Source organism: Capra hircus, chromosome 16, assembly GCF_001704415.2.
Source record: "Capra hircus breed San Clemente chromosome 16, ASM170441v1, whole genome shotgun sequence".
Taxonomy (NCBI): Eukaryota; Metazoa; Chordata; class Mammalia; order Artiodactyla; family Bovidae; genus Capra; species Capra hircus.
In genome coordinates, this window is record NC_030823.1 from 61,462,921 (window position 1) to 61,476,454 (window position 13,534).

At 45.3% G+C, this 13,534-nt stretch overlaps 1 protein-coding gene across 5 annotated transcripts in view; it reads left to right on the forward strand.

The window, feature by feature from the left end:
* The window catches only part of LOC102184834 (voltage-dependent R-type calcium channel subunit alpha-1E), a 338,694-nt gene that overhangs the window by 244,322 nt on the left and 80,838 nt on the right, over positions 1–13,534 (forward strand). For all 5 annotated transcript variants that reach the window (XM_018060682.1, XM_018060683.1, XM_018060684.1 and 2 more), the window contains 9 exons: positions 3,106–3,159; positions 3,806–3,895; positions 4,855–5,064; positions 5,834–5,946; positions 7,768–7,880; positions 8,223–8,354; positions 8,801–8,873; positions 9,741–9,858; positions 12,364–12,431. In XM_018060682.1, coding sequence (XP_017916171.1) covers positions 3,106–3,159; positions 3,806–3,895; positions 4,855–5,064; positions 5,834–5,946; positions 7,768–7,880; positions 8,223–8,354; positions 8,801–8,873; positions 9,741–9,858; positions 12,364–12,431 — 971 coding nt within the window. The remainder of the gene's footprint in view (positions 1–3,105; positions 3,160–3,805; positions 3,896–4,854; positions 5,065–5,833; positions 5,947–7,767; positions 7,881–8,222; positions 8,355–8,800; positions 8,874–9,740; positions 9,859–12,363; positions 12,432–13,534) is intronic.

Below are 13,534 nucleotides of genomic sequence, written 5' to 3' on the forward strand. Positions count from 1 at the left end.
AGACTTTGATGCTGGGAGTGATTGGGGGCAAGAGGAGAAGGGGACGACAGAGGATGAGATGGCTGGATGGCATCACTGACTTGATGGACGGGAGTCTGAGTGAACTCTGGGAGTTGGTGATGGACAGGGAGGCCTGGCGCGCTGCTATTCATGGGGTTGCAATGAGTCGGACACAACTGAGTGACTGAACTGAACTGAACTAGCAATCTTGATTTCAGCTTGTGCTTTATCCAGCCTGGCATTTCACATGGTGTGCTCTGCACATAAGTTAAATAAGCAGGGTGACAGTACACAGCTTTGATGTACTGCTTTCCCAATTTTGAACCAGTTCATTGTTCCATGTCCAGTTTTAACTGTTGCTTTTTGTCCTGCCTGTAGGTTTCTCAGGAGACAGTAAGGTGGTTTGGTATTACCTGCTCTTTAAAATTTTTCCACAGTTTATTGTGATCCACACAGTGAAAGGTTTTAGTGTATTCAGTGAAGCAGAGGTAGCTGTTTTTCTGGAATTTCCTTCCTTTTTCTGTGATCCAATGAATGTTGGCAACCTGATCTCTGGTTCCTCTACCTTTTCTAAATTCAGCATGTACATCTGGAAGTTCTCAGTTCAAGTACTGCTGAAGCCTAGCTTGAACGATTTTGAGCATTACCTTGCTAACATGTGAAATAAGTGTAATTGTATGGTAGTTTGAACATTCTTTGACATTACCTTTCTTTGGTATTGGAATGAAAGCTGATCTTTTCCAGTCTTGTGGCTGCTAATGAGTTTTCCAAATTTGCGGGCATATTGAGTACAGTATTTTAACAGCATCATCTTTTATGGTTTGAAATAACTCATGCCAGAATTCCTTCACCTCCACTAGCTTTGTTCATAGTAACGCTTCCTGCACTTCCACTGCACTTCGCATTCTAGGATGTTTGACTCTAGATGAGTGACCATACCATCGTGGTTATCCAGGTCATTAAGACCTTTTATGTGTATTCTTGCCACCTCTTCTTAATCTCTTCTGCTTCTATTAGGTCCTTGCAATTTTTGTCCTTATTGTTCCTATCTTTGCAAGAAATGTTCCCTTGGTATCTCCAGTTTTCTTGAAGAGATTTCTAGTCTTTCCCATTCTATTGTTATCCTCTATTTCTTCTCATTGTTTGCTTAGGAAGGCTTTCTTGTCTCTCCTTGCTATTCTCTGGAACTCTGCATTCAATTGGATATCTTTCCCTTTCTCCTTTGCCTTTTGCTTCTCTTCTTTAGTGAGGCGTATTCTAATAAGTCTTGGCAGAAAATAGTGTCTCACCCATGATGACACCTCTGTGGAGTACAGGACTGCTCCTGGGGAGTCACAAGGGGAGTCCAGGGAACTGAGTGGTGGTTTTACAAATGCCAGCAACCAAATAATGACCTCCCAACTCCAACCAGCTCTTTCCCTCTCTATTACCCGTGGGATATCCAGCCATTCAATTCAGTTCTGACACTGAACACCACCCAAAGTGAGTGCAGACCCCACAAGCGAAGGGCTCCACCCCATGTGCCTATCTCTCCTTCACACACCAGCCACAATAGGGTCCCCAGGGGACCTATACTTCTTCCTGGCTGAGGACAAATTCAAAGGGTTCCAGATCTGCTAATTCATTAGAATGACTTACAGAACTCAGGAAAACACTACCACCAGTTTATTATGAAGAATACAAGTCAGTAACAGCCAAATTGAAGAGATACACAGGGTAAGATATAGGGGGTAGGGATATGGGTGAACCCCAGAGCCTACAAGCACATCCAGGCACATCACCCTCCTAGCACCCTCATGGGCTCACCAACCTGTCAGCAACCTGGGCCCCACCTGTAGGGGTATTTTTTGGTTGATTTTTAAAAATGATTTGTTTATTTATGTTTGATTGTGCGGGGTCTTTGGTCCTGTGTTCGGCCTTTTCTAGCTGCGGCGAGTGGGGGCTGCTCTCGTGGTGGTGTGTGGGCTTCTCACCGCAGGGGCTTCCCTTGCTGTGGAGCACGGGCTCTAGTCTCTCGGGCTTCAGTAGTTGTGTTACACGGGCTTTAGTGACTCCATGATGTGTGGAATCTTCCCCGACCAGGGATCGAACCTGTGTCTCCTGCATTGGCAGGCAGATTCCTGCCCACTGTACCACCAGGGAAGTCCCATGTAGGGTTTTAAATGGAGGTTCCCTTATGCAGACCGCAATGACTGGGTCATCGGCCATTGGTGACTGATTGATAGTGTCAAGCCCCTCTCCCCTCCTGAGAGGTGGGAAGGGGCTGAGACTGAAAGCTACAACCTTCTAATCATGTGGTGGGGCTTTTTGAGTGACCGTCCCCCCTCCTTACACTATCTAGGCCTCTCCCTCAGTGAGTCATCTCATTAGCATACAAAAGATAGTACATCCCACGGGCTTTGGAAGCTCTGTGCCTAAATGGTGAACAAAAACCAAATATTTATATTTTATTAAGTCACAGGGACAATTTCGTGACGGGCTGAAGCCTCTTCAACTCAGGCTGTGCTCAACAAGGCAGGATGGACATGGTGGGGGGAGAAGAAGCAAGGCCACAAGGCTGCTCCTCTCTTTGAGGGGCGGTGAGCATCTTCCTACGCCCCTTCCTGAAAGAAGTAGGCTAGACCCCATAAACATGGTCTCATCTTCTGAATGAGGGGGAGGTGTTATGACCTGGCAGCTACTGCAAACAAGCAAAATTAAGGAAGCTCCTGTTGCTAGGATAGCTTTAAGGAAACTGGATAAAAGAAAACAGAAATGGAAATTTTTTGTTTTTATCAATCTAGGAGGATTTTAGTTAAAAAGATCAACTCTCGCTCTCAGAGCTGTTTATTCTCCTAAATAGCTGTTTATTCTTTGGTGTTTCAGACAAAGAGCTGAATCTTAACCCATCACCCCCGGTGCCCCCTTCACCAAAGACCTTCCTTTCTGTTCTGATGCTCTGTCTGTGACCCTTGATGTCTTTCTGATGCTGGTGCTTGCAACAAGCTCTGAACTCCACTCTCTCTCCACGTTGCCCTGGAGCCAGAGCTGTTCCTTAGGGATTTTCATTTCGCAAAATAATTTGGCATTTACTGATAATTTACTAAACCATTTGTTTCCATATAGAGGAAGTCATGCTTGCTGAAGAAAACAAAAATGCTGGAACGTCAGCCTTAGAAGGTAAGGAAGTGCTCCAGGCCTCATTGCTCTCTCATCTGCCCCCTCATCTGCGGCGGCTATGTCTCTTGATCAAGAGGAGAAAGAAAGAAAAGAGGGGTGCTTTGGGATTTGAAATGCGAGTCTCTCTGTCATAAAATCCCTCATGCTTTAAAAGGAAGGGAATTGAGTCATGGGTTTAAATGCTTTTTAAAGTGATGAAAATGAAATCCAAGAGTTGTTTCGTTCCAGGGCTTGTGATTGATAATGGGCAATGAAAAAGCCATCATACAACCAGTGGTTCAGAAAGGGATCTTCTTTGACAATTTGTGGGGGACATCTTGGGACCACTTTCATTGGCAAGAAGTGACACTGTTTATGAAGAGCCAGAACAAATAGATACAGGGTGCCTGTTTACCTACTGAGTTTAGAAGAGCTCCCGCAAGGAGTCAGGAGCCTTGTTGCATGGGATTCAAGAGCCTCGTGTGTCAGAGGCGCTGCTGAGCAGGGGAGCCAGGTTTCTGTAGGCGTTTGTTACTTCTCTCACCCTGATTCGGGTATTTAAAGGCAGGCATCTGTGTCACAGGTGCCTCTAGGCCACAGTCCTGTTTTGACCAGCCTGACCGGTGATTCTCATGTCCTCTCTCTGCCCCTTGCTTCCCTGGTGTAGTGCTTCGGAGGGCAACCATCAAAAGGAGCCGGACTGAGGCCATGGCACGGGACTCCAGCGACGAGCACTGTGTGGACATCTCCTCTGTGGGTGAGTGGAGGTTGTCAGATCATCTTTCACTGCTCTGAACCTCCCGTTAAAGGGAGCATCCTATCTCAGGAGAAACGCCACAAGGAGGAGGGGAGCCCAAAGAATCCAGAACTTTGGGATGTAATTAGGGAAAGACACTGGAATCTAATCTCATCAACAGTGACTTAAAGGAAAAAAAAAATGGACCAAGGGATAATGTTTATGTGAGACACGGGGTTTGGGGCCAAGAATCCAACCCAGATTCTTCAAGCATGGCAGATGTATCTCTTCCGCGTGTGTTTCCTGTCTCTCCTGGATGTGCTAACGAGCACCCACTTTGGGATATTGTTCACTGAGGAGGCCCATATGAGAAACTGCGATCATTTGCTTAATCATAGTAACATCTACCTACTTGCATCACCTGCTTCCATGTGATGCTTAAACAGATTCCTACTGACAACCCTTTAACTTGCCTGCTGTTCCATCCCAGGTTCTCTTAGAGAGCCTGGCCGATGGCAGACGTTTCTTCTCCAGGAAAAAAGGGAAGGGTCTTGACTTCATCCTGAAAGGCAGAAGAGGTGTACAGAGCTCATCACTGCTTCAGGTTGCCAGGGGTAGAAAAATCACAAATGTAGCAATATGATTCCAGTGCCTGAAGCATATTCAAAAAGAAAAGCTCAATCTGTTACAAACATAAACAGGACCCTATTAGGATTCAAGATACCGGCTGGATGCCTGCTATCCTGCCCCAGGGAATCCTTCCATTTCCTAGCACCAAGAGTGCCCAGAGGAAAAGCAGAGTTCCCTGCTGTGCTGTGGAAACTCTTAGCTCGTAACTTGGGGCTGCCCCAGGGTCTGCAACGTGGCAGTCCCCTAGCTCTGGGACCAAAGCTGCCCACCTGGACCTCTGAATGCCCTTTTGTCGTGGAGGGTGATCTCTTTTGCAGCCTCATTCTTCCTCCTTCCTTCTCCCCAACTAGGCACACCTCTTGCCCGAGCCAGCATCAAGAGCGCAAAGGTGGACGGGGCCTCCTATTTCCGGCACAAGGAGCGACTTTTGCGTATCTCTATCCGCCACATGGTGAAGTCCCAGGTGTTTTACTGGATCGTGCTGAGCCTTGTGGCTCTCAACACCGCCTGTGTGGCCATCGTCCACCACAACCAGCCCCAGTGGCTCACCCACCTCCTCTGTGAGTGAACGGTGACTGCTGGCTCTCACGGCTGCCACTCGATGGGTGTGTGAATGTCAAGAGAGCAAGGTGTCACATGGGCTTGGCAGTGGTTCTGCCTGCCCAGAGTTCTGCCTCTCCGCCACTGAGGCCAGAGTTGTCCCCAGGGGGTCGGGATTATCTATTTTCAGCTGTCATTCATTATTGAATCAGGTAAATAAATCTTTAGTGATGAGTCAACAACATAGTGTTACACCTTGCATAATCCCAGGCCTTCACTTCTTGCCTTTAGGAGGCTCAGGGATTAGGGAGTCTTGGTCACCCAAGTCCTAGGGGCAAGTTCTTAGGGAAATGGATACCTTCAGCAGACCAGAAAGGAAACCTGTATAGGTCAGCCCTTGGTAAGGCTGTCCTGGGGTAAGGGTGAGTCTCCTGGAGGCTGTCCCAGCTGGGTGTATGGAGAGTAAATCCAGCTCTTTCATCAAAGCCATGCTTAAGCCCTTTCTGTCTCCTGAAAGCCATCTGCCACTTAAATGGTAGTGACAAACCCACCTGTCAGAAGAGAGCAGAGCTGACCTGTGGAGTGTGCTGGGACTCAGTCTGGGCCTGAGCGTGTTCAGACAAGGAGAGGTTTTGCCTGACACTGACCTGGTCCGTGGTCACTGACTGTCCTGCCCGAGTGGGTCCCGCTGCCCTTGAGGGCTCCTCCGTAGGTGGTGGGGATTGGGTTGGGGAGGACAGGAGCCCGTGCCATCCACGGAACCAATGCTTCTGCCTTTAATGCTTTCAGACTATGCAGAGTTTCTGTTTCTGGGGCTCTTCCTTCTAGAGATGTCCCTGAAGATGTATGGCATGGGGCCTCGCCTTTATTTTCACTCTTCCTTCAACTGCTTTGACTTTGGGGTAAGTGCTCCGGAGGCGCCCATCTTTCTGCCTGGGGTTGCTATGCTGTGGTTTGAGATAAGCACCTTGCTCTGGGGCTCAGCATGAAGCCTTGAAATCAGAATTTATTAAAGGAGGATAGATAGGATTAGCCAAAGGGAGGTCAGGAATGAGTGAATACTTGCCATACGAGGATTTGTTTGGGTTTTTGAAATGCTCTTTTATTTTTAATGTTTTTACTGAAATGTGTAACACACACACCATAGAGTAAACACTTCAGTGTCTACAGCTCAGTAAATTTTACAAAGCTCCCCATAGCCAGAATTTTGAACCGCTTATTACCTTGGAGGAAGCCTGGGAGAGAAGAACAAAAGACTTGATTCTGGAAAGTGGTTTCATCAAAACTGAGAAACAAATATATTTATTTTTTTAGTTCAGTTTAAAATTGAGAAAATTATCTAGATATACCCTTAAACATTCATACTCATATGCACACACACCCTCTTATATTAGCAAGTCCCCACATAGACTTCACCCAATGTCCACATTCCTAAATAATAATGATACATTAAAGTGTGCATTATCAATGCTCTTCAAGGTGCTTTCACATACATTTTTTGTCCTCTGCCACTTTCAGTCCTGCCCACGATGTGAAGTATTGGGAATTAGGCTCCCCATTTACACATGAGTCAACAGGGGACCTCGTGTGCAAGTTCACACAGCCAGTTAGCAGCAGAACTAGGTTGCAAAACTTTGGGTTCCTGAACCACCTCTCCTTCTGCCAAACCCTCTTCTTTGGCTGCCAAATCTCCAGTTAGGTGCTAACGATTTTGAGCACTTGCCAACCTGCATTTTAACTTGGAACATATGCTTCTGGGTAGAGGCAATTTTCAGGCATAAGAACTAGCGAAAGACCATTTTTATCTTAGTTCCCTTATGTACATACTTCTCAGCATTGCTGTGAGGATTAATTTCTGTTATTTCTCCTAGTTCAATGTGGGGAATGTATTCGACCTTCAATAAACATAAAATTAAAACATAAAACAAATTGAATGGCTGATTTGACATTGCTGCTTCCTATAGCAATCAGATTCTATGCCACTAATTAGTACCATCACGTCCAGGTGTGTGGGGCCTGAGTGACTGAAAGCCATTTCATGTTAGCACTAAATTCTGGGCCAGCGAGAGAATGTGGACCTTCTCAGAAGTTTTTCGATTGGAAAGCAACCTGTATTCATTTAAATTTGCTTTCTTATTTGAGGACTGCTCTTTTGTCTGTCTGTTCAGGTGTTTTAATAAGAACAGTACAGCTGTCAAATCTGTGCAGAAGTGGTGAATGACTTGTAGTTTTCAGGAAAGAGCAGTCAGTAAACAAGCCACAGGATGAAGGAGGAAGTTTAGCGAGGAGAGGGGGGAACAGTGGGGAGAGAAGGGGCAGAGTCTCGTTTTTCCTTGGCAGCCTTCACAAATAGGTGGTCCTGCTGGGTGTGGCCTTCCCTGCTGGCTCTGCTGGTAAAGAATCCACCTGCAGTGTGGGAGACCTGGGCTCAATCCCTGGGTTGGGAAGATCCCCTGGAGAAGGGCACGGCTACCCACTCCAGTACTGTGGCCTGGAAAATTCCGTGGACTGTATAGTTCACGGGGTCGCAAAGAGTCAGACAGGACTGAGTGACTTTTGAAGAAGAAGATTGGAGGCAGGCAGGGTGGGGAGGGAAAGGTTTATTAACTTCAGAATAGCCCAGTGAGAACTGCTGATTGAGGGATCCGTCCTCCCCCTCCTCCTTCCCCTCCTCTCCCCTTAGCCTTTTCTTCTTCTCACTGTGGCTGGCTTTGGCTCTTTAGGTCACAGTGGGCAGCATCTTTGAAGTAGTCTGGGCCATCTTCAGACCTGGTACATCTTTCGGAATCAGTGTCCTGCGAGCTCTCCGGCTTCTAAGAATATTTAAAATAACCAAGTAAGTGATCAGAATCTAGACTCCTCCCAGCCGCCTCTGGGCATGGAAGCTCCTCTCTGCCACATTCTATTGCCTTACATCCTCACCACAGGATCCCTTTCCTCACCCCACTTTCTTCTCCACTCTTCAGCTTCTCTTCCATCTCCAAAGACCAAATGCGTGAAAGTGCCTGAGTGCCAGCTCCTGTGCCACCTTCCCGAGGGGAGCCACATTACTGCTCCATCTCTCCTTCCTACAAGTATCCAGATGCAGCTTACCTCATAGGTCTCCTGGCAGATGCCCAGCTGGGCCTGGGGATCTGGTACCCAGTTCACCGCCATAACGCTGTCTGGGTTTTTGCAGGTATTGGGCATCCCTCCGGAATTTGGTGGTCTCCTTGATGAGCTCCATGAAATCTATCATCAGTTTACTCTTCCTCCTCTTCCTCTTCATCGTTGTCTTTGCTCTGCTAGGAATGCAGCTGTTTGGGGGCAGGTAAGCACCGATGAAGGTTCCAGCCAAAGCAGCCTCAAAACCTCATCTTCCTCCTGTGAGCTCTGGGGTCACCAGTTTGTTCACGATGTTACCATGCGTTTGTTCGTGTGCATGGCCCAAATCAACCATGCACCTTATGTGTGGAACAAATGTCTCTCTTTTTAATCCTTCCACACCATACGGGGTTCTTATTGAGGGGACCTCTCCCTTTGGAGCTGCCCTTGAAAGGTGCAGCTTGGGGTCTTGTAAGTCAAGAAAAGTCCAGATCCCATCACCAGTGCCCTTCAAGTGCACAGTTCCTGGTAGTAATTTAGTGGAATGGAAGGAGAGTAGGGAAGACAGGGATGTGAAGAAGGGGGAAACGAGTGATGAAAATGGCATAATTTTAGGAAGGGAAACTTGGTGTGTGAGATTCTCATTTCGTTCTCTCTGAACCTCCTTTTCAGATTCAACTTTAATGATGGGACTCCTTCAGCAAACTTCGACACCTTCCCTGCAGCCATCATGACTGTATTCCAGGTACGAGGATGTTAAAAATGTGGCTTGGGATCCCTTGGTGCACATCCTCCAAGGTAATGATGTTGTAAAAGAATCCTCCCTTTCCTCTCCAGGCTCCTCTCAGGCAGCACTTTGTTCTCTTGCTGATTAAGTAGTCATCACCACTGTAAATTCCTAGGATTTCTATAGCTCTGTTCTCACGAATAATAAAAGAGCTCTATTGTGATGACCTCATTGGCCTTCTCCCTACACTTGTGAGTTTGCAAGAGATAATTAAGTCAAAGACATTCAGTAACATCACATTTCTGGTTTTATGAAATTTGAAGTACCTTCTAACTTACATGTCCATTTAATGTAGAACCTTTTCCACCCCCACCCAATCCTTTTTTCTTTTTTTTTAATCATGGGAGAAAACTCAAATCTGATGTTGTTTATGAGCTAAAGGAGAACTCTATTTAGCCAGAATATGAGACTGCACCAGAACTCAGTTTTCTGGAACTGGAGCCCTTGAGGCTCTTTCCAACAGTGCTGCTGTCTCAGTAGCTATATCTTGGCAGCTCCAGAAGATAGTCCATCAGTGCCTGAGCCACCTGATCTGTGTGGTTCCCGTAGGCTTGGCAAAGCTGCGGTGTAGGATGGGAGATTAGAGATTCTACGTTTTGAGGAACAGAACTTTTCCTTTTGATATTCTTCTTCCATTTTCAATGGCTAAAATTCTCTTACATATAAAAAGGCAGTTGAGGATTATTCATGGGTGTGACTTTTTTCTTTTCTCCTTGACAAGAGGGTAAATGGAAAAGACCCAGACTCAGAATTTTCCCCTTTCCATTGACCCCATTTTCTCATCCAACCCGGGTCTCTAATTTGCCTGTTGTATGCTTTGTGTAGATCCTGACGGGTGAGGACTGGAATGAGGTGATGTACAATGGGATCCGCTCCCAGGGTGGGGTCAGCTCGGGCATGTGGTCTGCTATCTATTTCATTGTGCTCACCTTGTTTGGAAACTGTATCCTTTTTAAAATGCTTCCCTGTGCTGCCAGCCTAGACCAGGATGTGAGGAGGAGGAGGTGGCCGTGGTGGTGGTGATGCTGGTGATAGGGAGAGGGCAGGTGGCAATGGGGTAGACAGTGTTAGGTGTACTAAGAGAAACCAGGATCCCGCTCTTAAGGAACATTTGCTATTTGGGTAAAAGATGAGTATAAATAAAATAGAGTATCATCCCAGTTATCAGATATCATAACATCCAGGTTATCAGATTATTATCACAGATAAAATCATATGAGTATTACAGTAAATGATTGGAGGGACTATGAACTGGGGAAAATAAGGGAGCACAGAGATCACAATAGGCTGAAATAGTAATAACCGGATTATAATATTAATGAATTAATTATGTTTTCTTTTACTTAAACATTTATTTTTGTTTAAGTATAGTAGATTTACAATGTTGTATTAATTTTAGGTGTACAGAAAAATGTTTCAATTATACATATATATATATATATATTCTTTTTCAAACTCTTTTCCTTTATAGGTTATTACAAAACATCAAGTATAGTTGCAGGTGCTATACAGTAGGTCTTTGTTGGCTTTCTGTTTTATTTATAGTAATGGGTATATGTTAATCCCCAAACTCCTAATTTATCTCTTCCCCTCTTTCCCTTTTAATAATAGTAACTGTAAGTTTGTTTTCTATGTCCGTGGGTCTATTTTTATTCTGTATATAACTTCATTGGTATTATTTTTTCTAAGATTCCACATATAGGTGATATCATTGCCTTTGTCTGGCTCACTTCACTTAGGATGATATTCTGTAGGTCTGTCCACATTGCTGCACGTCATTAGTTCATTATTTTTTATGGCTGACTAATATTCCACTGTGTAAATGTCCGATATCTTCTTTATCCATTCATCTGTTGGTGGACGTTTAGGTTGCTTCCATGTCTTGGTTATTGTAAATAGTGCTGCAGTGAACATTAGGGTGCATGTATCTTTTCAAATTATGGTTTTCTCCAGATATATGTCGAGGAGTGGGATTTCTGGATCATATGGTAGTTCTCTATGTTAACAGGGAACAGAGCCTTCCACCTAATAAGTTCTCAAAAATATTAGTATTGTGATTAATGCTAATACTGCTGAGTATAGCTAGCGTTTATCATACTTGTGCTATTCATAAGACCTCATATTAAATGGTTTTCGGCACTATTTCATCTAATCCTTACCTTACAAATCTTAGAGGAAATAAGTTGATCAAAGTCAATTGCTAAATTATAATGGGAGACTAGAAAATAAGTGCCTATAATTCCCAAACCCATGACTGGTCTTGGGATCTAGACAAGGAAGTTTTAGGTTTTAATCCCAGCAGCTTTGCTTACCAGCTGTGTGGCCTTGGGAAAGTCACTTAACCTCTCTGAGCTTCTAGTTTTCACATCTGAAAAGAGGAAACAATATCTATGTCCTTCATTAGTCGTAAATAATAAAATGAGATAGTTTACTTGAATATTCCACAGACCAGAAACTTCTACATGATGTTTTGGGCAAGTGGGACTTGTCTTGAATTGAGATCACTCGAGTGAAAGGGAGACAGCCATGTGTTGCAGATGTATTTTTTTGCCTTTTCCATAGTCTCACGGAGCATAGATGTTCCTTTAAGTTTTCTGCTCTGAAAACTTATAAGGGCCAGAGCAGACTATAAACAAACACGAGAAACCCATATAAAGAAAGCTAGGCAATGAGTCGCAGAAATGGAAGGCCAGTTTGCCTTAATAGTGGCACCTTAATTTTCCTGTTACTCTGAGGGTAGTCAGACCTGGACTTTTGTGCTAAAACAGATGTATGTTCCATAACACATGAGCCTCGAGGATGATTGGAAAATTGGGACTTCTGAGGTTAGAACGTGGAATAGAAATGGGCTCCATAATGATCTTGTGTGCCCTGAGACATTTTGTTAAATGAAATATGGGAGCCTCCCAGGACAAGAAGATTGAGAAATGTTAGCATACCATTACTGACAGATAGTAATGAGTCTGTAGAATCTCTCTCTTTTTTTTTTTTTTCGTCTTTAAGGTCAGACTAGCATGCCTGATCTAGGTGGGCTTTAATTCCAGCCTCCTGGAAAGGAGAGATGAACTCCTACCTCTTGTTCCCTACCCGTCTTGTTGTTCAGTGGTTCTGTATTCAATGTTGCTGTAATTAGAGGCAGTAGCTATGCAAAAGCCTCCTCCCTCCATCCCCCCCCTTCCCGGGAGGGTTTGATTCAAGTATATTTCTTTGTTTGGTGCAAAGAGATGATATGTGGAAGGAGAGAAGACGTATTCTCCTTCAAACAGAGCTGCATAATATCTCCCCCCGCCCCCCGCCCCGCACCGCCACAGTCTCTGCTTAAGTGACTCTCTGGGCTGACTCTGTCCCTGCTGGTGTTCCAGACAGGAAAGGCATGGAGATGCCTTCTCAGCCTTGCTGGGGCTCCTTGTGCTTTTCTTATTTGCCCATCCTTAACTCATTTCCCCAGACACACTGCTGAATGTGTTCTTGGCCATCGCTGTGGACAATCTGGCCAACGCCCAGGAGCTGACCAAGGTGAGCCTTGTTCTCCAGGGATTTAATGGTTCTCTGGGCCATTGGGTGCCCACTAGGCTTTGGGGCTACCACCAGAAGCCTACACTGCCTGGCTCAGGCCTGCGGGAAGGCCCCTTCTGAGAGCTCATGGATACCTGGAGAGCTACACGTGTCCATGAAGGGGGCCTGGTTCACTTTCACTGAGTTTGCCGAGCCTTGGACCAGATGGGGTCTCTCATTGGATATTGAAGATGATCACTTAGTCACTGCAGACTCTCAAAGATAGCCTTTGCAGGCTTGTGACTTGGAAAATAGAGAAAACACCAGAGTCTTGGATTTAAGTTCCACCTCTGCTTCTGTGACCTGTGGCTGTGTGACCTCAATCATGTGCCTTCACCCTTCTGGGTTTGAGGGTGAGAGGGTCCAGGACTGTGGCTGTTGGGGGAGTCCAGTGCTCACTTCATCTTGGGGGAAGTTTCCATGAGTTTCAAAGAAGCCAGACACCATATTTCTCAAAGAACAGGTCGTTTCTTTCCACTGAGTCATGTCTTCAGGGGTAGAGGCAATACAATTCCAGTGGGATTGTCTAGGGAGATGAGTGAACCTTCTCCCAGCATAATACAAATTTGGTTTAAGGCAAAATCCATAGCATCCTAGTGATGTTTATGAGCTTTTTCCATGTATTCCTTGAGGGTTACCTGCTCTTCTCTGCATTCTCAAGGATCTTCTTGCCTGCAGACAGGGTAAGCTCTCGTAGCTGAAAAGCTGGCTGAGTCACACATCTGTCACTTACTGGCCCTTTTAGCTTAGATGTGACCCCTGGTCTCTATTACTGTTCCTTCCTTCATCTGTAAAAAAAGGAATGCTATATCTGCCTTGCATACCTCTCAAGAGGACAGTGAGGATCAAGCAAAAGGACGTGTGTAAAAACCAGCTGTGAGTTATACATCTGTCACTTACTGGCCCTTTTAGCTTAGATGTGACCCCTGGTCTCTATTAGTGTTGCTTCCTTCATCTGTAAAAAAGGGAATGCTATATCTGCCTTGCATACCTCTCAGGAGAACAGCAAGGATCAAGCAAAAGGACGTGTGTAAAAATGAGAGCAGTCTTTGAAAACATATGTA